This window comes from Filicampus tigris, chromosome 8 (genome assembly GCF_054856515.1).
Source record: "Filicampus tigris isolate MCC_2025a chromosome 8, RoL_Ftig_1.0, whole genome shotgun sequence".
Taxonomy (NCBI): domain Eukaryota; kingdom Metazoa; phylum Chordata; class Actinopteri; order Syngnathiformes; family Syngnathidae; genus Filicampus; species Filicampus tigris.
Window position 1 is genome coordinate 12,243,164 of NC_141224.1, and position 26,972 is coordinate 12,270,135.

Genomic DNA, 26,972 nt, shown 5'->3' on the forward strand with positions numbered 1-26,972 from the left:
TTCAAACTAGGGTTAGGGTTTCCAGCTAGGGTTTTCAGTTAGGGTTTCAAACTAGGGTTAGGGCTTCCAGCTAGGGTTTTCAGTTAGGGTTTCAAACTAGGGTTAGGGTTTCCAGCTAGGGTTTACAGTTAAGGTTTTCAGTTAGGGTTTCAAACTAGGGTTAGGGTTTCCAGCTAGGGTTTCAAACTAGGGTTAGGGTTTCAAACTAGGGTTGGGGTTTCCAGCTAGGGTTTCAAACTAGGGTTAGGGTTTCCAGCTAGGGCTTCAAACTAGGGTTAGGGTTTCCAGCTAGGGTTTTCAGTTAGGGTTTCAAACTAGGGTTAGGGTTTCCAGCTAGGGTTTTCAGTTAGGGTTTCAAACTAGGGTTAGGGTTTCCAGCTAGGGTTTCAAACTAGGGTTAGGGTTTCCAGCTAGGGTTTTCAGTTAGGGTTTCAAACTAGGGTTAGGGGTTCCAGCTAGGGTTTCAAACTAGGGTTAGGGTTTCAAACTAGGGTTGGGGTTTCCAGCTAGGGTTTCAAACTAGGGTTAGGGTTTCCAGCTAGGGTTTCAAACTAGGGTTAGGGGTTCCAGCTAGGGTTTCAAACTAGGGTTAGGGTTTCCAGCTAGGGCTTTCAGTTAGGGTTTCAAACTAGGGTTAGGGTTTCCAGCTAGGGTTTTCAGTTAGGGTTTCCATATAGGGTTTCAAACTAGAGTTTGGGTTTCCAGCTAGGGTTTCAAACTAGGGTTAGGGTTTCAAACTAGGGTTAGGGTTTCCAGTTAGGGTTTCAAACTAGGGTTAGGGTTTCCAGCTAGGGTTTTCAGTTAGGGTTTCAAACTAGGGTTAGGGTTTCCAGCTAGGGTTTCAAACTAGGGTTAGGGTTTCCAGCTAGGGTTTTCAGTTAGGGTTTCAAAATAGGGTTTGGGTTTCCATATAGGGTTTCAAACTAGGGTTAGGGCTTCCAGCTAGGGTTTTCAGTTAGGGTTTCAAACTAGGGTTAGGGTTTCCAGCTAGGGTTTTCAGTTAGGGTTTCAAACTAGGGTTAGGGTTTCCAGCTAGGGTTTTCAGTTAGGGTTTCAAACTAGGGTTAGGGTTTCCAGCTAGGGTTTTCAGTTAGGGTTTCAAACTAGGGTTAGGGTTTCCAGCTAGGGTTTCAAACTAGGGTTAGGGTTTGCAGCTAGGGTTTCAAACTAGGGTTAGGGTTTCCAGCTAGGGTTTTCAGTTAGGGTTTCAAACTAGGGTTAGGGTTTCCAGCTAGGGTTTCAAACTAGGGTTAGGGTTTCCAGCTAGGGTTTCAAACTAGGGTTAGGGTTTCAAACTAGGGTTAGGGGTTCCAGCTAGGGTTTCAAACTAGGTTTAGGGTTTCAAACTAGGGTTTGGGTTTCAAACTAGGGTTAGGGTTTCCAGCTAGGGTTTTCAGTTAGGGTTTCAAACTAGGATTAGGGTTTCCAGCTAGGGTTTTCAGTTAGGGTTTCAAACTAGGGTTAGGGTTTCCAGCTAGGGTTTTCAGTTAGGGTTTCAAACTAGGGTTAGGGTTTCCAGCTAGGGTTTCAAACTAGGGTTAGGGGTTCCAGCTAGGGTTTCAAACTAGGTTTAGGGTTTCAAACTAGGGTTTGGGTTTCAAACTAAGGTTAGGGTTTCCAGCTAGGGTTTTCAGTTAGGGTTTCAAACTAGGATTAGGGTTTCCAGCTAGGGTTTTCAGTTAGGGTTTCAAACTAGGGTTAGGGTTTCCAGCTAGGGTTTTCAGTTAGGGTTTCAAACTAGGGATAGGGTTTCAAACTATGGTTAGGGTTTCCAGCTAGGGTTTTCAGTTAGGGTTTCAAACTAGGGTTAGGGTTTCCAGCTAGGGTTTTCAGTTTGGGTTTCAAACTAGGATTAGGGTTTCCAGCTAGGGTTTTCAGTTAGGGTTTCAAACTAGGGTTAGGGTTTCCAGCTAGGGTTTTCAGTTAGGGTTTCAAACTAGGGTTAGGGTTTCCAGCTAGGGTTTCAAACTAGGGTTAGGGTTTCCAGCTAGGGTTTCAAACTAGGGTTAGGGTTTCAAACTAGGGTTAGGGTTTCCAGCTAGGGTTTCAAACTAGGGTTAGGGTTTCCATATAGGGTTTCAAACTATGGTTAGGGTTTCCAGCTAGGGTTTCAAACTAGGGTTAGGGTTTCCAGCTAGGGTTTCAAACTAGGGTTAGGGTTTCAAACTAGGGCTAGGGTTTCAAACTATGGTTAGGGTTTCCAGCTAGGGTTTCAAACTAGGGTTAGGGTTTCCAGCTAGGGTTTTCAGTTAGGGTTTCAAACTAGGGTTAGGGTTTCCAGCTAGGGTTTCAAACTAGGGTTAGGGTTTCAAACTAGGGTTAGGGTTTCCAGCTAGGGTTTCAAACTAGATAAACCAATACAAAATGAATTCATACATTTTAACTACCACATTCAGTTGAGAAAATAATTAATGCAACAAATATTACAAGACTGTTGAGAGGACATAAATGCTTAGTAGGCAAGATTGTTGAACGGATCGGGCCGAATGTGGCTAGCGGGCCATACATTGGTCCACTTTGGTTTTGTTTATCGTGCAAAGCAATAAACGACCACTAGAGAGTGACAAACACAAACAAAGTTCAAGGCGGTTCCCCTTGAACAGAATGTGGGTGCTTTCAGTGAAACTCAATTGCACATTCAAGTGTTATTATCCACACTCCCCCTCCCACACACACACACGCACACACACACACACGCGCACACACGCGCACACCCCCGCCACACACACACGTTATGATTATTAGACGGGAGACGTAGTGTGTAATGTTTCTGTGAGTTATATTTCGAGGCCACGATCAAAACTACCGTTCCAGCACATGACAGAGGACAGCGAATGAGCTCTTCCGCTTCTTGGGGACACACCCTGCTACGTTTGCGCCAATCACAACTCATCACTCGCCTTCTGTTTTAATTTTTCTCCTTGGCGTTTTCTTTCTAAGACGTCAAACTTGACATTCGTACGCTGTCTATTACGGTAGTAATGTGGATTTATTCCTCCCATTACGTTTGCGTTCGTATGGCTGGTTAGCCGCCACTGGTGCCGTTTGGGTGAGGGGGCTAGCGCCCACCGCTGCTCTGCTATGCCGTCATTGTACAGCCGAGGGTCCCATACCCTGAGTAAGGATGACGTGAACTACAGGATGCATTTCCGAATGATAAACGAGCAGCAAGTCGAGGACATAACCATTGAGTTCTTCTACCGGCCGCACACCATCACGTTGCTAACGTGCACGGTACTCTGTCTGATGTACTTCGCCTTCGCGAGGTAAGCGAGCTGGAAAAAGGTTAGCTCGGGGAGCTAGCAGGTGGCTAACAGTGACTGTGATGCTCCGACCGAGTCACGGATCCAGTTTACACTTCACATTCTCTCAAACGAAGTCCACGAAATGCTTGCCATCCGGGCGACGTGTTACACGGCGGCCCGTGTAAACCAGCTTTGAAAACCACTAAACGTTACGTTTAGCGGAAATGAAAGGATGCCGTGTCAGTCTTGTGCGTCCATTAGCAACTACCATCCACAACAGTACAGTGTTCCCCCGCGCTAACGCGGCCCCGCCCGCCACATCTCGATTTTTTTGTGTGGGACTTACTCTATGTACTTGTCGTTTGCGGAAATTTGCATTATATAGTGATAGTTTTGTGGGGTTTTACTAAGGCAGAACAATTATTCCAATTAAAATCGACATTGCAATGTAGCACAGTGCAATTTTTGAATCACAAAGGCTGCAATAAAACAAAACAACAAATAACCAACTGCTTCATTTAGGATGGTTGGTAGTCTTTATTTTTTAGATACAGTAGTAGTCAGGGATAGAGATTACAGTGGCGGAGTCAGAACATGGCTATTGGGTGGGCCTGGAAAAATCAATGTGGACTTGAATATTTCTCTCACTGAGCACAATCCTCCTGTCCCAACACATTGTATATTCAAATAAAAAATTGACGGCCATTGAAATGCATTGGGGGATACCGATGATAAACCTAGAATATATGTCCCCCCCCTCCAAAAAAGATTAAAAAAACATCTTTAAAATGTTTTGTTTTTTTAAGTCAGTCACTAGGTGAATCGGTGGGTACTGAACTCCCAAGTATGCGCTGATCCACTGTATATATAAGTTTATTAATTTGATCATGTAATTATTTTTATAATTTAAATAGCAGTGTAGTCCACATGTATACATACCATTGTTTCATTGAAGCTTGAAAAGTTGAAGTGATAAAGCCACTGATCTTCCGCATAATTGTTGTAATCTGATTTAAGGTTTACTGACATAAATTTGCTCTACACTCCTTTGGTAGAATTTTGTGAAGTTGCAAGTGCTTACAAGGCTGCAAGTCAAACTACTCCAGTGTTTTTCAAGCTTTAATGAGCCAAGGCATATATTTCACATCGGAAAAAATCTCACAGCACACCACTTAACAAAACTATTCGCAGAAAGTGGCTGTACGGGGTCATTATGTACCTTCTGTCATGTAGTGGAACAACATTTCATTGTTTTTGCCTGTTACTATAAATGGTTGACATAAATAAATGAAACACTTTTTAATTACGAAATATGTATATTTTTGTCATAATAATTGACATTAGATCATTTCCCGCGGCACACCCGATGATCTCTCACGGCACTCTAATGTGCCACTGCACACTGGTTGAGAATCACTGAACTACTCTAATTGAAGTCAATAAGTAAACTGTCTTTCATATCATATTAAATCATGGTAAATTAGCTTTTATTTTAGTGCTTAGCACAACCTTATGAGACTAAAACATTTATGTATAATAAATATGACATTTCAAAAATATGGAATAATGCACACTAAATGCTTCAGAAACCTTCGTAGCGTACATAATAGGCCTTGACACCGTCTGTCTTAACTGCAGGTTGAACAAATTTAGTGATTTTTTTATTTTTTTTTTATTTTTAACAGAGATGATGGAAATCCTGACAGCAATCTCTGGGTTGGTTTGATTCTGGTGATCTCTTTCTTCCTTGTTATCAGCGTTTTGGCATTTCCCAACGGTGAGGTTCATATGAAAGATCTTGTTTTGTTCAGTGTTTATTCCAAGGCACATATTTTATAGTCGAAAAATCTCACAGCACACCACCAAACAAATATGTCACAAAAGGTATATACAGTACTTTATACTGAAATAACGACGTTAGATATTGTCGCTGCCAGGCGGAGTCCTCGAATCTCCCAAATCACTACTTTTTAGGTAAAACTACCATTGAAACTACGATCTTGAGTTGTCTAACACTGCTTGTACAAGATCGTATTATAGCTTATTTTGTTGTAATACTTGACCAAAAGCAACGACTGTTACAAAATCTTCACATACTCTTATTTCAAAGCTCCATCGGTGATGCAATAAAAAAAAAAGAAAATACTCGCACGAAAACTTTACTATGTGGCTGCGACAAGGCGTTACAGCTATTGATAGACAAAACTATTTTCATTCATTTTATTTGCTGTGAGTCTCCAACAGCGTGAGGAAGAGGAGTTATAAACACACTTTTCAGACACTTGAAGTATCCAATAGAATCAATGGTTTAGTCAACTGCATGTGTGAACACAGTGACATGATTCTTTCTCTGCAGGTCCATTCACTCGACCACATCCAGCGATATGGAGAATAGTCTTCGGTGAGTAGTAATGAAAGAATGAAAGCAGTTTTTTTTTTTTTTTTTTTTTTTTTTTTTTTTGCAGTCCCTCTTCCTCTGTTATCTTATACACCTTTGTTGTTCAGGTTTGAGTGTGCTGTACTTCCTCTTCCTGGTTTTCATCATCTTCCTGAACTGGCAGCAGGTTAAACATTTAATGTACTGGCTTGATCCGAACCTGCGCTACGCCAAGAGAGAGGCAGACATAATGGTGAGGATTGTAGGGTAGTAATAACAAAACAGCAGAACCTCTAAATTTGAATGCCGCAAAGATCAATCGCAGGACACATGCAGGGGAACGTTTTTTTTTTGTCTTCATTTTTATTTGCTTTCATTTTTCATGCGTTTTTGAAATTAGAACGACTGTGAAGTCAACCAGTGTCACAGATCGAATTCTGTTCCACTTTGGAGGTTTCACTGGAATGGCTGAGTTAATTCTACCCTATGTGTGAGTAGTCGCTGAGGGTGTGTGTGCTGCTGCCTTTTTAGGAATACGCAGTCAACTGCCATGTCATCACCTGGGAGAGAATTCTCAGCCATTTTGACATCTTTGCATTCAGCCATTTCTGGGGTTGGGGAATGAAGGCCCTCCTGATCCGAAGCTATGGCCTCTGCTGGACCATCAGTATTACTTGGGAGCTCACGGAGGTACTGCGTAGTCTCATATTCTACACAGGTTTTGCATCTGTGAGGTTGAGTCTGGTGTGTGTTTCCTTCAGCTCTTCTTCATGCATCTGCTGCCCAACTTTGCCGAGTGCTGGTGGGACCAGGTGATTCTGGACATCCTTTTGTGTAACGGTGGTGGTATCTGGATGGGCATGACGGTATGCCGCTTTCTGGAGATGAGGACGTACCACTGGGCCAGTATCAAGTATGTCCTGGAAGTTAGAATTGACCTGAATGGTGTTGTTTTCCAAACTTTTATATTCCGTGTCCTTCTGCTTCAACAGAAGCAACAGGCACATTTGTAGCTTTTTTGTTTTGTCCGAAGTACAGTGGTGGCATAAGATACAAGGTTGCTAATATGTTCCATCACCACTCGCGTAACTCATCACACTCTCAAATCTCAAACCATTGTTCCTTTTTGAAATGAATGGAGAAGCCATTGATCAGCCCCAGCCAAAAAAAAAAAGTTTTTTTTAAATATACTATACTATACTATTTTATACTATTGTGCTTCATAAAACCATCGAAATGACACAATCAAATAGAAGGCAAAGAATAAAACTCTGCCACGTTTTTTGCTTCGGTTCAGTGGACATCGTGCTGCTCCTTCTGCTCTGTTCACGACCACCTGAGGGCAGTAATGTTAGTCCTGTTGGTCCACCGCTTGTGTTCAAATATCCCTTGTTTGTAGATTATAACTATATGATGCTGTGCTGTTTGTTAGCCTGTCTATTGCATTTGACATTGTTAGCATCAAGTAAAACTGACTTATCTAAAGCAAAGCAATGCGGTTGTTTGAAATACACAGCGTGTAGTTGTCCTTGTTTGATGTTTACTTTGACAGTAAACTTCAACTGGGAGTGGCATTAAACATCTGGAAGCCTCTTTTTTTAAGGATTCTTCTGCCAAAATGTTTCTTGTTGGGATGCGAGTTGATTTCACTACCACCGCACAGCACTATCAAGTTTTTAGTCACAAGTCAAAGCCCAAATAATTGGCTGAATGATAGCTGGCATCTTGAAAAACTTGTAAATCGGGTCATTCCTCTTAAGGCACAAATGTGACTAGACCAGGGGTGGATAAATATTTACACGTACGGCGTTTAAAAAGGAACGTTGTTTTATTTGCAAAATAACCAAATAACAACAAAATTTTACTTATTTGACATGCTTATTTCATGGACTGGAAAGATCAGAACAAGTGTGTTGGGGGCCTAGTATTATTAATAGGGATAGACCAATTATCGGCCGGTTCGATTATCGGCACCGATATTTGGCTTTTTGAGGAATATCGGCATCGTCCTTTTTTAAAACTCTGCTGGCCGATAATAAATCAATTTAAAACTGTGGAAATCAAGACAAAGATATGTGAAAGTTTAACATTCCTGATTGCTGACAATCCTGGGTACTCCCTCAACTTTTTGTTAGAATTTTATAACAGAGATGTATATTATCAAAAATTTCTTGCAATAATGATTTTTTTTTTTAAATCACCATCATGCAAACCTGAAACATTGTTCAATAAACATGCTTAAAAGGCGTTACAAAAAAAGTTAAGAGTAAGTTTTTCTTTAGATTTTGATGCCAATATTTTCCTTTTCACTGAAAATGAATATCGTCTCGAAATATCGGTTATCGGCCTCCTTGACTGCTAATAATCGGCACCGGCCCTGAAAAAAAGCATATCGATCTATCTCTAATTATTGATTACCTTACTCAACACTTACTTACAGTAATCTTTGTCCCCCACCAGGGACATCCACACCACCACGGGGAAGATCAAGCGCGCGGTTTTACAGTTCACGCCAGCGAGCTGGACCTACGTGCGCTGGCTGGATCCGAAGTCTTCCCTGCAGCGAGTGATGGGCGTCTATCTCTTTATGATCATCTGGCAGGTGGGTCAGGCCCCTTCTCGACGTCTCAACGGCGGCTAGTCGGGGATCATCCTGTGTGTTCGGCGTACTAAATCGGGGCTAATCTAATTGCCGCCTCCGTGGATGAAATCTAAAACCCGCCTCACTCGGATCCATTTAATGCACGGGTGTCCCGCTGTCTGCGCATTAACAGCTAATCCCATAAAGAGGCAAAGCCGGGCTGGATTACTCTGGCGCAATTAATAAAGGAGGGTGCGATTTTGAGTGCTGTTGCTCAGCGTCACGCCCAAGGCTGCCTTCTCTTTAGCGTTTGTCTGTCATGGCAACACGCTGCGGGTTCTCTTTTATTCTGCACGCTCGTGAAACAATATCATCATGCACTTGACCGCACAGCTCGCCTCGCTCTGGAGGCTCCACAAAGTAATTACCAGTCTTGAGGAATGGATCAGGGAGGGAGCGATTGCGCTCGGCCCAGCATGGGGACAGTTGAGCTGCTTCACTCACGCAGGCTCCAGGCCGAATAAGAGAATAGCGCGGCAGCAGGCCTTCACTCTCATTATGTTTGGGTGGGAATCATGAGAGGAGCTAGCTCTGTTTTGGAACATTCTGCTCAGTTCCGCCATCGCAATAGCATAATATTTGTGTGTTTCGTTGGCTTTGTTGCCAACAGCAAGTGAAGACGGGTAAACTATTATACATTATAAAGGATCTTCTCTTTTCTCAGTCTTATATTCATATGATACTAAAATGTGTATGTATCTAGCCAACCATGGAAAATGTGCTAGTCGGCAAAAATGATCACATTTACTGTGTAAATCTTTTAATAATGATAGCTTCTGTCATACAAAGGTATGACACGTAAAAAAAAACATGACATTATAATTTATTACAGTATTATTTATGGTATTTCTACCATGTAGTGTATTTTATTGCATAATATATCAGCATGAATAGTGAAAATGGTAAGATAGCAGGTTTTATCGCCACATTTGATGTAAAAGAGAATTTAAACAGACATCCTAATACACAACAGGAATCTGAATGTTTTGGGCAAGCCCAAGTCAGTAATCTGGTCTGATTGTTTGTCCTGCTAAAGATGTTATTTTGTTCTCTTATCTAACGCTCAGTCAAAAATGCCTTGTTGTATGTCAAGCTTTCACAGCAACAGTTGTGCTCGAAAAGTGAAGCGTATAGAGTAGAGTCACTGTCATTTAAATGAACAAGTACAGTTAATAAATGAAGCCAACGGCCTCTCAAATAACCATAAGTACAAATATGTTACTTTAGAAATAAAACTCACCCCCCAAAAAAGTTAGAAAAAGTACATCTGAAATAATGAATTTGTGTCAATGTATTCACAGATGCACTTGGTGTGAAATTTGGCCGTGTTTTCCTTGAACAGAAAGCTGATATAGTCAAAGAAAGCCGTGACTTACCGTAGTCTGTTGTATGAATGGCAACAGGTGGATTCACAGGTGGTTGATTGTACCTTTTGCCATCTAGTGGAAGGGCATTTCATTCTGCCTGTCGCTGACATAACCTTTCCCGCAGCACACCTGATGAGCGCTGCGACGTAATGGTCGGTAATCGGTGATTGTAAATAACGACTCGGGATTGATTGTGAAATAATGACTCAGCTTTGAAAGTATGGCCACTTTGCAGCTTGCCATTGTATTAACAATCATTTATTGTCTGCTTCCCAGCTGACCGAGTTAAACACGTTTTTCCTCAAGCACATCTTTGTCTTTCCGGCAAGCCACGCCCTCAGCTGGTGTCGGATCCTGTTCATTGGCATCATCACAGCGCCAACAGTCAGGTGAAATATTATTCTGTCGATAGGGGAATACATTTGCATCGTTACTATTTGGGATGGGCGAGTACCGATACCAGGTATCGTATCGGGCTGATACTGGCCTTATTTTAAGGTATCGGATCTTTACGGAGGCTGCCGATACCCACCGGTCGATATTTTTGGGGGGCAAAAATACATTAAGTAAATCCTGCTCTGCAATATTTACTCTGTCACTGCGGCAGTTTGGCACTTTGGCGAATCGGCATATGCGTCTGAAAGAAAGATATTTGTTCACAATTTTTTTTGTAATCGTGTTCAATGAAACTTCATACAGTATATTGAAAGTACTAGACGTATCGATATTCTGTATCCATGAGTACCCGAAGACTGAATAATTTTTTTTAAATGGTATGATGACTAACATATCGTCGCTGTCCTGTGAAAAACACTTATCACCAATTTTGGCAACTTTTTCAATTTTCACTTTAATGCGGAAACACGATTCATGTAAAAATATGAAAATGCAAAAAAAAAAAATGGAGATAAGTGTTTTTTTCACATGACAGCGACCGTATATCCAATCCTTCCCTCTAACCTGATATTTTGTTTTTGCGTTTGCTTCAGGCAGTATTACGCCTACCTCACCGACACCCAATGTAAGAGAGTTGGCACCCAGTGTTGGGTGTTTGGGTAAGTGAGCCTCCCGCCACAAAGATCCTTTCATACATTGAAATAAATGCGAAATGTCATCAAGATCTGCTGCAGGCTTTTTGAGGCTTCAAAATGTAGTGATGTTAACCATGATGAATTGATCCAGCATGATTTATAAACAGAGCCGCAAGCCCGTTTACCCACATTATTATCTATATACACGAATCTCACAAATATTCTGGTCCGTAAAACGGCACACTGCTTTTTGTGTATGTTAAAAATCAACTGCAGGCAGTTGGGGGTTTGACGCGTTGTGTCTGTTTTGTTCCTCTCACCTCGCCCAGGGCCATAGCCTTTCTAGAGGCGCTGGCGTGCATCAAATTCGGGCAGGACTTGTTCTCCAAAACCCAGATCCTGTATGTGATCCTCTGGCTGCTGTGTCTGGTAAGATCAGCATCCACAGCACTCTTTTGTTTTGTGTGTCAACAGTAAATAAACTAGCGCGGTCTACTGCTGACAGTATCCAGTGACCATCGCTGCGTAGCCTTCGTTTAATTTTGTTGTGGCAAAACCTGTTCTTGTGTGAATGCTGGAATGCATGCATTCTCACTAATGTGCGCGGAATGAGCAATTTGAATTTATTACTTTCATCAGCCCAAATAGAGGGGTTGAGTAAAAATGTTCAAATAATTAACTTGTTGTTTGACTTTCAGCGTAGTCCCTTTTCGTCTATAATGGTCAGAAAAGAAATGTATGTCATGCCATCACGTCAAAGCACGCATCAAGCAACCGTTCCCATATTATTTCTTTGATGTGTTGTGACATTAGAAATCATTTTTCACCCTTTGAAAGTAAAGTGTCTTGTTCATGACTTATTTTCTTCTCCCTCTTTTCTGTTTTAGGCCTTCATTACATTCCTTTGTTTGTTTGGAATGGTGTCGTGCGCGGAGAACTATGGTCCAAGAGAAAAGGTATGCTTTATTTTGGTTTGTTAGTTTTTGTAAAAGCCTCATTGTAAAAGACATAATGGTGCTCAGGAGAAATACAAAGATGTGCCGGTATATAAAAAAAAAAAATTTTTTTTTTACATGAAAGTGACATTGTAGATTTCATTTCATTATTTCCCCATTGAGTTGAGGGGCCCGAAAAGGTGGAAAAACAACAATAACAGCATTTTGGTTTTAAACATATACATGAGTGCAGTCACGCTTGCAATTACTTACATTCTTTTGTCCTGATTTCACATCTTCAGTACAACAAAAGCTTGATGAGTAAATAAATTGTGTGGTCACCGTGAATCAAGGGGCCAGGATGGGGCGAATTCCTCGTGCTCACACTTGTATTCAGTAATTGTGCGGCCATAGAGTACACATCGCTGTTGAATATTCCCCACCCTATGTTTGGCTGTGTAAATTTATCATCAGCCCCCAAAAAGAAAAGAAAAGAAATACAGGAGCTTTCACTATTTGCTGTTGTTATTTGTCATTTTCTTGGTCTTCTATATGTTGAGTCAATGTATCCAGTGTTGTTACTGACGCCCCCCCCCAAAAAAACGAATTCATCCATTTTGTGTACCACTTATCCTCACGGGTGAGCTGGAGCATACCCTAGCTGACATTGTGCAAGAGGTGAAGTACACCCTGGATTGGTTGCTAGCCAGTCGTAGGCTAATCTTAACTAATTACTTAAAAAAGTCGCCGTGTCGCAATCTATAACACCAGTGACTGAATAACAAATGTTGTGGCAAATAACATCTTCCAATGTCTGAATGATTAAGAAATGCAATGTAGTGCAAAGTGACCCCTGGGACAATTAAGCTGCAGAGATGATCTTTTGGTATGCTAAACAAGCGGTTGAAGAGCAAATGTTTTGTGACATTGTGTGTGCCGTGTGTGTCTCGTCCCGCAGAGCTTGTCTGAGTGCGAGGATGGCAATTACACAGAGTTTGCTGACGATGTGCCAGAAGAGCTTAAAGGTACAATGAATTGTTTTATGCAGAGTTAACCACCACTATTCAAGGGGGATAGGGATGGAGCCCTGCAGCAAATACCACAAACAATTAAGTAATTGACACCATGTTTATAAATGCCCATGTTAGTAGTTTAAACTGTAAATATAGTGAACCACAAATTTTCCCCTAAATATTTAAATATAATTTCAAAATCACCTTACAATATATCCTTTAAACGAAATGGGCTACAGATATTTGATTAAAAAAAAAAAAAAGTAAAGTGCTTGTGTAAATAAATATGCGTCAATGACTGTCTGTAACAACTCAGGCTAAACTGAGCTCCTTTCCAGAATACAAAGATGGTATTCTCGCAGTCAACATCCATCACATCAACATTCTCCCATGACACCAATTACTACTTTCCTATTAGTGAGGGCTTTGGTACCATCTTGCGGCGTCTTAAGCAAAACCCCCCCATTTTTATCCATCTCGGGGCAGCCATTTTGCTACTTGCTGTGCACTGAAAATGACATCACAGTGACTAAAAATGGGGGGATTTCGCAGGGTTAATTCCAAAAACGCAATTATTCATCAGATTTCTGTGTTTAGACTAGTAAGGGTGCATGGAACATTATTGTAAAGATTTTTTTTTTTTTTTTACTTGATTTCCCAGTTGAACACATTTAAATTGATGAAAACACACATAAACTTATTAAAACACTTTGAAAAGTATTCCAAAGTGCCTGCTGCTCCATCTCTCTCGCTGTAAAGAAATGGGAGCCATATAATGTCACTTTGAAGGAATTAAAAGAAGACTTTCTTGCTCTCGCAGCAATTGAGAGGCAAGACAGGCTTGCTTCGGGCTATTTGTCGCTCCAGGCTGATGTTTACCGTAAAACCGACACATAAATCAAATGAGAATTTTACATTAATTGTATATTTAAACAACAACATGTTGAACCAAACCAGTTATTTCATTCATTTTAAATCCACTTCCTTGATGTTAACGTAATGTGAAACAACATAGAAAATTCACATAAATGTGAAGGTAATTATAAGCCTTCAAACAACTGCTGTACCGTATACACACCGAGCAGCAACACTTACAAACAGATCATACAACAGTACTCACAGCCATGTTGCAGCACAAGATGCCACTACACTGAAGGCGTGTTACTCTAAATTATATTGTGAAAAAAATCCAATGGTGCCGCGAAGCGGGGCTTCACTCAACTTGAAAAAGACTCCTCCCAAGTTTGTCCTTAAACTGCATGCTTTTGCATTTATCGTCTTCAGTCTTATAGCATTCATGGTGAGAGCTTTGTTTATTCCGGCAGAGACTGACGCGGGAGGCGACTGCCCAAAAATCAGACTGAGAAGAAAGGGCTCGGGAAAGCTCAACTCCGCCAATGGCCTGGAGAGCCAGTAGGGATCACAGGAAAAGGTTCCTAAACTCACCCAAAAAAAGGTTCTAATGGGGGCATTAAGTTATCGGATGAGTTTAGGAGCCGCCGCCCCCCCCCCCCGACCTCCAGCACAGACTACTGGTCCATGCAGTGTGTTTCGAACGGCGCACCCATAGCGTGTAATGCTCATAAAAGCTCCTTTACCACTGCTGACAGGTGTGTGTTTGTGTAAATACACAGTAGGTGTGTGCGTCAAAAAGAGAGATGGTAATAAATAACTGCCAACTTTAGTTTTAACTGCATGATCTGTGTGGTTGATAATTTACAGACATAACTGCTATGACGCACTATATCATTGATTACTGCTCCAGACATTTCACTAGAATTAAAGCCACCGTGTAGGATTGGTCATAATCATTTGGACCTCTGTGTTTAGGGCACAGAAATGTTCAAAAAAAATAATTTTTCTTTAATAATGCATTATCTGTTGTCGGTTTAAAAATGTACGTTGACACCGTTTGGTGACCATAACTTGAATGTGGGCGGGGCTTCAACACAATAGCGTTTTTGACCTGGAACAAAACTAAGCACACGTCTAACGCACTTTCCAGAAGGTTTGCGCTGAAGAACTGAATATTTATAATGTTTGAGTATCTTGGGATTTGTTGTTAGTTTGTACACCTTGTTTATTAATGGCTGCTAATTTTTTTTTTTGTTTTACCGTGATGGTGATGAAAGGCAAATGTTTGAATTGTTCACCAGAGTACAGGATTGCTGATGAGCTTGTTGCATGTGCATGGTTATAATGTTACACACATTTAAGCAACACTCCATGATGGCAGCATATTTTTTTCCACAGTTTTTTTAATGTTCAAATTCACCTTCTGTGCCTGCCTGCGTGTTCCTTTTGTCTCAGTTCTTTCAAGTGTGTATTTAGACTAATTTGGACTTCGTGCCATCGGTATCAGCTCATGCAGTACGTGACCCGTGTGCAATATCACGTCAAAATTGGATCGTTCAGAACTTAATTTGCCACCAAGTTTTGCTTTCTCATGTTTGTACTAGCATTTTCATGTCAAGTTCACTTTTATTATCATAGTCTTGCAGTTTTGTCAAAGTATACAAGCACATTTGTCTTGACGTTTGTGTGTCAACAAAGGTGATCCGAGAAGAATACAGCAGTTGTTTTTATAAAGCCCTTCCACGCAGCCGTGATGCAGATTGCGCTTTTACACTTGTTGCATTTGTACTTTTGACGCCTGTACTTACTTTTTTTTTTGGAATGACGTGATAATCAAGTGATGATGCACCTCTAATTAAAAATTCCTGACAAATCAAGATTTTTGAGACCAGCAACTGGTATGAGACAAAGGTTCCTGTCTATGGTACATGATTTATCCAGGATGTATACGTAATTTGCCAAAACACTTACATGGGAAATTACTTGTGCCGTTCTATATCACTGTGAAATAATACTGAACCACATTAAAATGTTTTACATGTTCTTAAAGACTCATTCTTTGCTTCCGGCCTAAATAACTCACCCATCCATTTTCTATGCCGCCAGTCCTTATTATGACATACTAGCATATAAGGTATATGACCGAAGGTATAAAGTTGTGTATCAATCATTATTTAAAGCGAGAGTCTACAATAAAAATATATCCTAATTGTTCATTTTGTCAGAGTAAAATCTGCAAAATGTCATCCATCGCTCTGGACTCGTCTCAAGCCAAGAAACTACCACGTCTGAGGAAAAACAACTAGAGACAATCATTTCTCAGGCACAGTCGTAGTGGCCACCTTTTGACTTGTTAGTCCAGAAAATTAGGCATAATGGTATAAAGTAAATACATTTTGTCACTAGCCATGATTTTTTTTTAATGTAAAATGTTTGCATTGGTTCAAAGGCTGGTAAACGCTGTTTTAGACAACCAATCACACTCAACAGTCCAGGGTTATAAATTAGTTTTGGATTTTTAATTAGTTTGTATTTTGTTTAGAATTCAGCTTTTTCAATTCAGTTATTTTTAATTATCAAAACACAATTAACCTACCTTCTGTACAGACGTTCGGTAATACCAAAGTAAACATTTAAAATAAACTCAGAAAGCTCATGTATAATAATTGACAAAGATGAAAACAAGGAGCCTCTTTTATATAATTAGGGTAACCGTAATCAGTTTTTTTTAAGCATTTTCATTTTATTTCATGTTTTGTTTTTGTTTTTTTTCAATTTTAATTTGAATTATTTCGTTAACTATAATAACCGTGTCACAGTCACCAGTGGACAATTTACAGTCTTCAACTACTCTAACATGAATGTTTTGGGAATTTCGGAGGAAGCTCGAGTACCAAAAGAAATCCTCACAAGCATGTAGAGAACACACAACTCCACACAGGAAGGCCGCAGCTGAGAGTTGAACTCTGAACCTCAGAACTGTGAGGTGGACGTGCTAACACTTATCCACCATGCAAAAATACTTCACAATAGATAAATGTCACAATAGTAGGTTGTGTTCTTGACAAAAGGACTTCACAAATGACCTTGGATGACCTCTGAGGGGTGCCCTGCTTCAGCAAAGAAGAATGACATTGGCTGACTCGAGTACTGTACTAACTTGTTGAGATCCAATTTCACTGCACATCATGAAACTAAAATAGCTTCCTCATGTCTATTGGCGTCACGACTGCATTGCAAGGAAATGTGACTTTGCGGCGAAGGGCAAACTCTTGTGGGACTGTGAAGTTGATTCACACGGAGACGTTGGAATTTGGAGTCTCCTGAGAGGCGTGGTAAGTATCTAACTAGCCATGTAGCGTGTCAACTCATGAAAATGCCTGTAACTTCAAGCGCAAATCATGTTTTGTGCTCTACAGGGAGGCCACAGTATTTGATTGATGTAAAATAGTGGTGGGAAAACTTTTACCCAAAGTCACGTGGTCACTACCTTAATTAGACCCACCGAGATTTTATATCATCACGAAGAGCCCCGTAATGTTTGTTGCAATTCTGTTTTTTTTTTTTTTTTTTTTTAATATATTCAAACAATTCTTAGTGAATTATCTTAAAAAAAAAAAAGTTGATTGGTTGTTGACTAGACCAGGGTATATCCTGCCTCTTGCACGAAGTCAGCTGACTCACCTATGACCCTAATGAGGAAAATGTGTATTGGGAATGGATGGTCGGATGATGTTTAAAAATATTTCTTTATTTTAACAGTTTTTTAACCTCATCTCCAAATGATCTGGCGCATTTGTTTCAAAAATCTAACGTGAATAAAAAAGTTTGCCCACCCTGCCCTATTATAAAAGCTCCCCAGCAGCATGTGATGTAGTTTGTTTCCAGAAGAGGGCAGCAGAGAATACCAAGATGTAGCCTTTCGTCACGTGACTTGGGCCTACTGCACACCGCACAGCACAACAACGTTGCAATGCTCTTCTCATATCTCTCCGTTTCTTTTCTCCTCTGCTCAATGAGAAGCACCTTAACCAGTTTTTATCTTCCATGCACCTCAAGTGAAGGGTAAGGAACATCAGTCTGCAGCCATGGAGCACAGCTGCCCGAGGCGTGGCGGCCTTCCGATACCCGAGGGCACGTTGCGAGAGATCCGGGTCAACTTGCTTGAGTGTAAAGTCTGCTTCGAGAAGTTCAACGCTCAGCGGGCCGAGCGCAGGCCACAGAACCTGTCGTGCGGTCACGTCCTGTGTGTGGAATGTGTGGGGGCCTTGTCCCACCCTCTACTGAGGAAGCTGGAGTGCCCCTTCTGTCGACAGCTGTGCCCTGTTGACGCTACCTCTCACTGCCAGCCTCTTTGTGACCTGCAGGAGCTGCTCTTGTCCAGTCAAGCTTCTCCTTGCATGGAGAAACAACATGAAGGAGAGGCCTCAGGTGTGAGTGCCAAAGCCTTACACCTGTGTTTGACTTTTGGCGGCTGGGGGACGCTTATCAATCCTTCTGGATTGGCCGTGATGCAGTCCTCGGGGACTGTGTTTGTGGTCCATGACGGTGAGAAGAGGGTGATGGTGTTCACCCGTCAGGGAAAGAAGCGGCATGCTTTTGGGCAAAGGGGACACGCCGACGAGGAGGTTTGTTACCCAGTGGATGTGGCGGTGACGTCCTGCGGTCACGTGGTGGTGACCGACGCGGGAGATAAAGCCGTCAAGGTGTTCACGTCCAGGGGAAACCACGTGATCTCGGTCAAAGCCGGCTTCTCCGTGCCATGGGGGGTGGATACGGACAGCGGCGGGCGCATCCTGGTGTCCGACGTGCAGGCGGGAACCCTGTCCCGCATTAAGGTGGACTATAAACATGGTGTCACACTGGAGGAGGGAGTGGTGGCTTCACACCTGGAGAATCCCAAAGCCGTGGCCTGCTGCATGATTAGCGGTCACACGGCGGTGATGGAGCATGTGACTGAGGACATTCACTCCGCAAGGAAGCAAAGTTACTCCCGACTGACAGTGTTCACTCCAGACTTCCACATCCTCTATCAGACAGACAATTTAAGTCTGAGCCTGAAGGCCTCAGTCACGATAAACATGTCTGCTGTCACATTTGACAGAAACGGACACGTGCTTGTGGTCGACTCACTTCAAGGGATGATTTGGACTTTTGGGGGTGTGCAAAGCGGCGCTGTACTCACTCCTCTTGTGGCAGAGCACCTCATTAGACCTGTTGGACTGGTGCCACTTAACAACGCTCTCATCGTTGTGGACGGTGGAGACCACACAGTCAAGATCTACTCTTGAGAAGCTGGATTGTGTTGTTAAATTGCAATCTTATGTTATTCTTCCATAGATGGATAGATAGTCGGATAAAAAGCCAGATAGGTAGTAGGCTAGCTAGCTAGCTAGATAGTAGGCTTGATAGATAGATAGATAGATAGATAGATAGTAGGCTAGCTTGACAGACAACCTAGCTAGCTAGCTCGATAGCTTGCTAGATAGATAGATAGATAGATAGATAGATGTAGGGGACTTTCCACCTCTTATTAATACCATAAACCATCAATACAATAATAAAAACAGAAAAAAATATACAAATGCAACTGTGCCCCGTACATCATCTGAAGCAGTTCAGAATCAATATTTATCTAATAGCATGACAAAAACAAACTATTTTAATAAAATACATCTTACTCCCATGCATCAATTTGTGACGATCACTACACAGATTTTTCCCTCATTGAAATTGTCTGTAAAAAGTTTGCTCTAGCTGACCAATCAGAGGACGGAAGAATACTGCGGTCATTAAGGGCTCGCCCTCCTGGCCTGTGCGGATGAATTTGAAATCTGATTGGTCAAAGAAACAGTTCCATTGAGATTTAAGTTACATCAGCCAGCACTCCTGAATTGGATGACACACAGATTGAAATAGTAGATTTATTTATTCATTTATTTTTAATAATTATGACGAATATAGCTTACACCAAATGAAAAACAAATCACCCTCTAAAGGAATTTGCAGATTTGACGCTAGAAATAATTTAATTCTTAATTTAGAAATCAGGTAGGAATTGCTGTTCTCAAATGTATTTTGTATGTGTCTTAATGAGTCAGTACAATATGTCTTTGACATTTTGACTTGTAACCATTTATTTATTTATTGGGATGCACCATGTATGTTCGGTGGACATTTAATAAAAGGAGATGCTTGTTAAAACACATGACTTAATGAAACAGTTTCTCCTGTTTGTTTCAGTTTGGTGACATGGAGTTGCGTCACACACACGGTAGCATTATCAATATTTGATGTTGGTTTAGGTTGAGAAGAGATAGTGTAATGATACGTGACAGTATCTATATTTTGTCCCACCCTCAGTAAATATAGCATTACACTGTGTCTTTTGCACAGTTTGTCAATGGAGTGGGACTACTCAAAACATCGCAAAGGGACCTCTAACGTCAAACAAGGTCAACCTAGATTTTTTTTCACTATTAGAATCTATTTAAGTAAAATTAATCTGTCCTAAATTAAGATTGTCATCATCCAAAATGTTTTAGCTGTGTCCAGTGATTTTTTTTTCCTCCCCCCACCGCAGAAGGCAATTTTTGTCACTGTTTTATTTATAAATAGTTTCTTGCATCTTTACATATCTACTAAAGCTTTTTAGAAAATCAATTTATTATTCATTGTAGTTGTCAGTTGTAGTTGCATCCATAGTGGATGGAGGTGTCACAGTCTCACAGACCTCCACTTTTCAGACTAGGCCCCGACCATTTTTTCACCTAATAGTATTATGCATTGTGTAAAATGTTGTTTTCACTATATGCTGCGGGCCACTAAAGATGGACAGCAGGCCCACAAACAGCCCACGGTCCGTAGTTTGTTGTAACTGTACCTAATGTTGTGGCTGGTGAGTAAAACGCATTTATTGTTTGAAAATGAAAGTGCACAGCTGCGTGTTAATATCCGTTCTCCATCAAATGTCTGCTTGTCTGTTTCCCCACCAATGGTGGGCTTGATGTTACGCAGGTCGTCCGTTTGGTGCGCAGTGCAAAAATGGTTTGGCCCTCTTCTTTCGGTGCTTTGGTGCAGCCTCCACAGCCTGCCAGAGGAGAGCAGAGCAGAGCAGTCGAGCTCCCGGACGGTCCGTGGAGGAAGATGGCGGTGGGGATGCTGTCTGGAAGTGGAGTCGAGCTCTGGATTTGCAGCTAAAAACCAAAGCCCGCTGGATATAAAGGACAACCATGGACGCTTGCCTGACGTTTCTTTTTGTCGCGCGGACGCTTTAGGGGCGATTTAAGTCACAGCCTGTCGCCTTTTGACTCGGTACAAATCCGGACTTGTTGGCCGGAGACTTTCCCCCGCTGAGAGCAGACAGGCGAAAAGTGGACAAAAATGTCGGATACAAAGGTAAAAGTTGCAGTGAGAGTTCGGCCCATGAACCGAAGAGGTAAGTCTTTTAATGCGTGTTGTGTGTGTGTTGTTAAATCCACGAACTTTCCATCCCATCGCTTTCAAAGAGCGCCACTTCTTGTGGAGGTTTAACGGAATCAAATGAAGTCGCATTTTCACACCCCGCCGTCTGCTTTGTTTTGCAAAACAAACGTCTTGGTGCAGAAATTGAGCTGAATACAAAATGCGTGGTGGATATGGAGGACAACCAGACGGTTCTGCACGCGCCACCCTCCAATGCAAAAGGAGACAACAGGTAAAAACAAAAACAACTATTCCTTACGGCTGTTTCTATGCAGAAGCATGATGGCATCATTCCAATTCAATTTTGTTTGAATTGTGGTGGCCCATTCTGCAAATTGTTTTAGTTGTATAGTTTGGATTACTGTGCTTGGTTAGAGTGTCACCAAATATTTGGAGCACCCGTGGGGCTCCGGGGGTGTTATGTAAACGTCTGACCCCAAGTGCAAGTGCACAAATAAATAACTTTCGCACAGCTTGTTGTTGTGCAGTATGCAATAACATAACATACGCATTTACTGTATGGTGTTCTGTATTGCATGACATAAGGACAGAATGGTGCTCTATAGTATTTAGCACACCTGCCTGCAGTTCTTTGGTTCTGGGTTCGAATCTTGGCTTTCCAATGTGGAGTTTGCTTGATGTACAAATTGGTTCAAACTTTAACATGGTTGTATTTTTGAGTCAAGCCTGTTTCTGTAATTCCATCAATAGTGTGACTTATTTTTACTACAACAAATATGAGTAAAATATTAATAAAAATAAATAGATCATTTTCCTCATTGACAACGGGTGACCTGATAAAGATGGACTTGCATTTTGGGTCCTGGCTGACAGTTTGGGTAACCCTGACCTTGCTAATATGCCACCAAACCAAGTTGTAACAACTTGTCAATTGTGCATTGCAATTGGAACATGAAATGCAGTTTGAAAAGTTGCTAAGGAAGTGATATGTGACTCCCATTTACGTACAACTCGATATGTTGTCTCATTGATGTTAAGTTTCCAATACCACATCAGCTCAGCATTACAATCGTGACGCATTTGAACCTAGCCGATAAATGTCTCAGGGTTTTGCTGCTGAGCTAATTTGAGCCAAGGGTGCCGGGTAACACACTGCTTCACACTGGAGCAGAGGACGGGCACTTAATGTCAGGAATGGAAGCTCTAAAATTTTATGGATCACTCTCAGATTGTATGTAAGCAAACAAAGTGGGACATCATGATAATGCTTCTTTACTTGCTTGATTACTCAAAATTTAATGTGTCATTGTAGGTGTCATAAATTATTAGAGTTAGACAGTCGTCTTGATTGACCATTGGTGCAATGTAGTGGAATTTTCCACATGGGAAATAACGGAAATAGAAATAATCGGGTCCCTGGCAGTTTATTAGTAGTTGAACCTGACTTCAGCGCAGACAGCTTAAGTCCAGTTCCCACTGATGTGAGTATAAATGGTTGGTCTCTGTGTGCCCTGTGATTGACTGGCGACCAGTCCAGGCTTTAGTCGGCTTTTCTTCCAAAATCAGCTGGGTTTGGCCCTAGCTCCCCGTGACCATGAATATGATAAGCGCAAACTGTCATAAAACCATAGGTAGGCATTTTACAAAATTTTGCTGGTCCGTCATTCGTCATCTGTCAGCGGCCAGGATACCCGTCCGTCATTCATCAGTCCGTCATTTTAAAAAGGTGCCCCAATCGTCTGCAAAACAGGCGGCCATCAGTGACGGACTGACAGGCCGCTCCGTCAGGCTGACGGAATGCCTATCTCTTTATAAAACCTTTAGTTACATGGCAAAAAATGAAATGATGATGAAAGTCTACGTTTTCAATTCAAGGTTGATTATGGTGATCAGCTGTGAGCAACACTCAAGAGTAATGTACAGTAGTTCACTGTTACATTATATTTGTCTACATTTGTTGTATCCCTACTGAGTGAAAATTGTTTCAATATTTTTTCTATGCTCATCTTCATTTTGTAGTAGTAGCGTCACAAGTAGTAGTAGCCCAAATGGAAGTTCCTGCCAGCCATCCAAGATGTCCAACAGACACTTTTTACAAATTTCACACAACAATCACCAGCTCAAGATCACAACAGTCAGCAAACATCAACAGCTAACTTAGCACTAGCAACATGTTTTTGGTGGCAATAACTGGATGGTTTGAGGTCAGAGTTAGTCCGATTTCTTGTGATTTTTATCAATTTTGGAATGCGACCTTAATAGCTTTAGATCTGATGTTCAATGTGACAAATCATCTTAAATTGCGTTGTCCGGCCACGCTTGCATATATTATGACTTGACACACAGTACTTGCTGCTGGTGATTTGGCTCCTTGTGTTTAGACTACAGTGGTTTTGTGAAAGCATATAATTTTACTCTCTCGCTGGTGGTGGAGCTGCGAGAGAGGCTTTTTTTTTTGTCATTTTGCAGCCATGTTTTGAGGACACCTGTTGCTGTGTGCTGGAGACGTCTCAGATTTAGTGGACATTAAAGTGCCATATATGGCTGCAGGGGACATAGTCATGGGAATTTTTCCTGTCTCGTGGGAACAGTGAGAGAGACGTTGTACCGATACTTGTGTTTCTAAAAATATGGAAGTCGAATTCGGTTCGGAATGCAGATGATCTCACGACGCGTCAAAAATTTGAAATGATGTTTTCCACAGACAGACCACACAGCATAAGCAAATATGTGCGTCGGCTGAGAATTTGGAGGCATATGAGGGATTAACTTTGATGGTTGAACTTCATTCTTTGCACTTCACAAGCATTACAGCAGCACTCGTGATCCCTAAGCTGCCGGCCAATGCCATGCAGCTTGTGAAGGGACTCCAGGGCGGCAGGTCAAATTACCATAGTTCCTAATCGTCTTTGTCAGGTTTCATCTGCACGTTATGCTGGCGCACACACAGCACATTTTGACATGGGAATGCAAGTTTTGTGTTCTGTGGACACAATGGTTTAGTTGGGGTGGAGAGGCAGAGAAACACCTGAGGCTGCTGTCTGCGATGGAGATGAGTGGAGGGGCATCATGACAAGGAAATACCCCCTCGAGAGGGGGGGGGGGGCCCGTATTACAATCTGTCATGTTCCGACATGCCTGCCAACATAACAGAATACCAAGCCGTCAAGACCTACAAATGCCTTTGGAGGGGAAGATATGATCAAACTTGTGTGTATTCCCTTCATTAATAATGATACCAGAGAGCAGATGTCTATGTGGCATGTGAGTTGTTAGTTAGCTTGACAGGTAAAACTTTTAAGTCTTAAAGTAGACATGCATTGTTTTCACTGTAAACCATTCCCAGGTGTCTTGATAAAAGGTCTCTGATGACTTTGTCAAAATACACAAGGGATAAAGAATTACAGCGCTCTATTTAATATCCACTTTTAACTCTCTGGTTGAAATCACTTGGTTTTGAGGGGAATTTTTTTCCCCAAAGATGTTCACCCTTACCCTCAAAAGCTACCATTGGCTAATTTAAACATTACCCCTATAAAGCCATAAAGATTGAATCGTATCTACAAAGCACTTTGCATGCTACAATTTCTGTATGAAAAACGCTCTATAAAAAAGTTTTGATTGATTGATATGGAAACCCAACTATTTGTATACGTTCATGATGCGGTGGCTGTGTTCGACTGCATTAAGGCAACTATCTAACAAGTTACTACCAATAGCAGTTGCTAAATGATTTATTTGATTTAGTTCATGCAGAAAGATAAGATAAGAAGGCCTTTATTGATCCCACAGTGGGGAAATTTTCAGAAAGAATACACTTGTGAAAGTGGTGTTCACCATTGTTTTTAATAAAGTGTCAAGAGTTACAAACATAAATCATAAATTGACAGCAATTTCCTTCCAAAGCAGCATGGTCATTAACCCGCAAAAACCTATCATTCTGTACTTTCTTAGTAGTGAATACAATGCACCAACTTTTATGCTGATTTAATTATCAGTGTTGGTTGCAATGAAAATGCAGACATTGGTTTTTTAATAACAATTTCCATGTCAAATGCCAATGGTGCTACCTTTTAAACAATTTGACTTAGCACTTTAAGTCTAGCTACGTTTAAATAGCTTTAGGCTAACTACTGTATCTTGAAGCACTTAAGTACTTTTAAAAAGTTAAAGGCTAGTAACCTTAAAGCTGTTTAATTCTAACTACTTTAAACTTCCTCGTCTTTTTAATAACCATAATGATCATATGAGCAGCTGTCTAGCACACTTTTCCAAAATGACAATGCTGCCTTGTCCGGTGACTACCCTCAGGAATGTTCCCTTTGTCTTTTTATTATTCAGCCTGTGTCGCTAATCAACATTTCCATGTAGTAAGATGTTCTGAGATCTTCCTGCCATAATAATACATTCTATCAAACATGCTATTCACATCAATTGACTATAGTCCTTATCGCAGAAGAGCTGTTCGTTTAGAGGCTGGCCCATTGTTTTCATCTTTCTGCTCAGAATGGAGAAATGATGGCATTGTCCATTTTCGTTGCGTCTGTGGCTCATCAGCCTCAGATGTGGTTTCTCTTGCAGTGAGAACTAAGAATTTGCTCTCTTTGTTTTTAGGAATTCACACAGCAATTTTGGTTTTCTCTCAAATGAACGGAGTGAGCTTCCAGTCTTTAGCGGCGAGTGGATCAATTTGACATCAATAACGTCTTCAGTGACGTTTGTGATGTGTGTTTCTCGGCCATCCTGTTGCTTTTGTGACCTCTTCTCCGTAGGGGCCACACCCCAAACCTATTCAAACATGTGACATCCGCAAGTGGTAAGGGTCAAAAGAGGTGTGTCCCAGTAGTAAATGTCACTTGATTTCCCTTGCGGGAGAGAGTCGCATCGAAATAAATAGAATGATGAACTTGGCTTCCCTTTGAAGCGCTGCCTGTGAAACAGATTTAATGCTTCTGGGGCGGTGCATCATTCAGCATGCATGGCCCGCAGACCCACCTTGTCACTGCAGTCATCTGTTGTGCTCTTGGCATGTGCGCAGGAAAATTCCCCAACAGCCGCCGCGTACAGGAGCATCCGGCGCATTGCTCCTCATTAAGGCTGTTTTTGACAGTCTGAGCTTGGCTTTCATGTCGGAACTTTGACTCACAAGGGCCGGTCGTTTGTCTTGGCTCTGTGTTTGCGGGGCGGTTGCTGAGCAACAACCGTTGCCGAGACACAGAGGAGTTCGGGTGATGACCATATGAGAAATATTTCACAGCCACCCAAATCGTTGAACATGTCAAACATTATTTACGCACGGTTTCCTTTAAGTGCAAAAATGGTGCCGTTACATAATTCCTACACAATTCATAGTTCAAGGTGTTCGTAATCATCGGCCCGCTACTACGTTTTATGCTTGCTGAGAAGGCACTTGAGAAGTACAGCGTAAGGTTAGGGTTATATAATGAAGGCATCAATTAATTGATTGTTAAAGACAAAGTCAATGCAAACATGTTTTTTTTAAGAATATGTTCTATGCAAGCCCACTAGTTGAAACAAGGCGTTCTGATAAATATTGCGTTTGTGGAATAAGTGTTAATCCACTCGTTTTTAGCTATCTCTGGGTGCAGCCATTTTGTCTTCCATCAACTGAAAATGACATCACTACTGCTCACAACGACCAATCACGGCTCAGATTCAGAAAACAGGTCAGCCGCGATTGGTCGTTGTGAGCAGTTGTGATGTCATTTTCAGTCGACAGAAGTCAAAATGGCCGCCGCCAGAGATGGCTAAAAACGAGTGCATTTTGCTGCTTAACTCATATTCCACATACGCAAAATTAATCAGAATGCCGTGTTTCAACTAGTGGGCCTGCTGGGAACATATTCTTGAAAAAAAAAAAACTTTGGCTTGACTTCCCTTTAAAAATTCAGTTTATCGCTTAGAATTGAGTGTTGATTGATTGCATCTTGAAGCAATTGTGGCAAAATGGAGTGCAGTCAGCTGGGTGTCTAAAGGTGTTACGCTACAGTCAAGTCCAGGCAGCGTTAGTCAGACGTGACACTGGCACGGAAACACGTTTTCAGAACATTCATCCATCCATC

At 41.5% G+C, this 26,972-nt stretch overlaps 4 protein-coding genes across 9 annotated transcripts in view; 3 read left to right on the forward strand and 1 right to left on the reverse strand.

The window, feature by feature from the left end:
* The window catches only part of LOC147143728 (uncharacterized), a 58,460-nt gene extending 48,463 nt beyond the window's left edge, over nucleotides 1-9,997 (reverse strand). Inside the window, exon 1 of the mRNA XM_086037829.1 lies at nucleotides 9,640-9,997. The gene's annotated coding sequence lies outside the window, so the exon portion shown is untranslated. The remainder of the gene's footprint in view (nucleotides 1-9,639) is intronic.
* On the forward strand, nucleotides 2,751-15,507 carry ptdss1a (phosphatidylserine synthase 1a). Its single transcript, XM_086037825.1, has 13 exons — nucleotides 2,751-3,266; nucleotides 4,931-5,022; nucleotides 5,602-5,646; nucleotides 5,751-5,875; nucleotides 6,154-6,312; nucleotides 6,384-6,535; nucleotides 8,083-8,224; nucleotides 9,907-10,019; nucleotides 10,620-10,685; nucleotides 10,991-11,090; nucleotides 11,549-11,617; nucleotides 12,555-12,621; nucleotides 13,935-15,507. Exons 1-13 carry the CDS (start codon nucleotides 3,082-3,084, stop codon nucleotides 14,024-14,026), a joined length of 1,407 nt encoding a protein of 468 aa, XP_085893951.1. The 5' UTR covers nucleotides 2,751-3,081; the 3' UTR covers nucleotides 14,027-15,507.
* A 1,849-nt stretch (nucleotides 15,508-17,356) lies between these two features.
* LOC147143731 (E3 ubiquitin-protein ligase NHLRC1-like) lies at nucleotides 17,357-19,675 on the forward strand. The gene is made up of 2 exons (XM_086038302.1): nucleotides 17,357-18,836; nucleotides 18,930-19,675. The coding sequence occupies exon 1, from the start codon at nucleotides 17,553-17,555 to the stop codon at nucleotides 18,753-18,755; it is 1,203 nt and encodes a 400-aa protein (XP_085894428.1). The 5' UTR covers nucleotides 17,357-17,552; the 3' UTR covers nucleotides 18,756-18,836; nucleotides 18,930-19,675.
* Nucleotides 19,676-20,481: 806 nt separating this feature from the next.
* Nucleotides 20,482-26,972, forward strand: part of kif13a (kinesin family member 13A) — a 47,607-nt gene continuing 41,116 nt past the window's right edge. For all 6 annotated transcript variants that reach the window (XM_086038021.1, XM_086038022.1, XM_086038027.1 and 3 more), the window contains exons 1-2: nucleotides 20,482-20,902; nucleotides 21,070-21,160. In XM_086038021.1, coding sequence (XP_085894147.1) covers nucleotides 20,848-20,902; nucleotides 21,070-21,160 — 146 coding nt within the window. In that variant the 5' untranslated portion in view covers nucleotides 20,482-20,847. The remainder of the gene's footprint in view (nucleotides 20,903-21,069; nucleotides 21,161-26,972) is intronic.

What these genes read in the sequence shown, in the direction of transcription:
- ptdss1a (XM_086037825.1), top strand. Translation starts at nt 3,082, where the DNA reads ATGCCGTCATTGTACAGCCGAGGGTCCCATACCCTGAGTAAGGATGAC. An exon ending in ATCACAGCGCCAACAGTCAG is followed by an intron (nt 10,020 to 10,619) that starts GTGAAATATTAT and finishes CGTTTGCTTCAG; the next exon opens with GCAGTATTACGCCTACCTCA. An exon ending in TCCTCTGGCTGCTGTGTCTG is followed by an intron (nt 11,091 to 11,548) that starts GTAAGATCAGCA and finishes TTTCTGTTTTAG; the next exon opens with GCCTTCATTACATTCCTTTG.
- LOC147143731 (XM_086038302.1), top strand. Translation starts at nt 17,553, where the DNA reads ATGGAGCACAGCTGCCCGAGGCGTGGCGGCCTTCCGATACCCGAGGGC.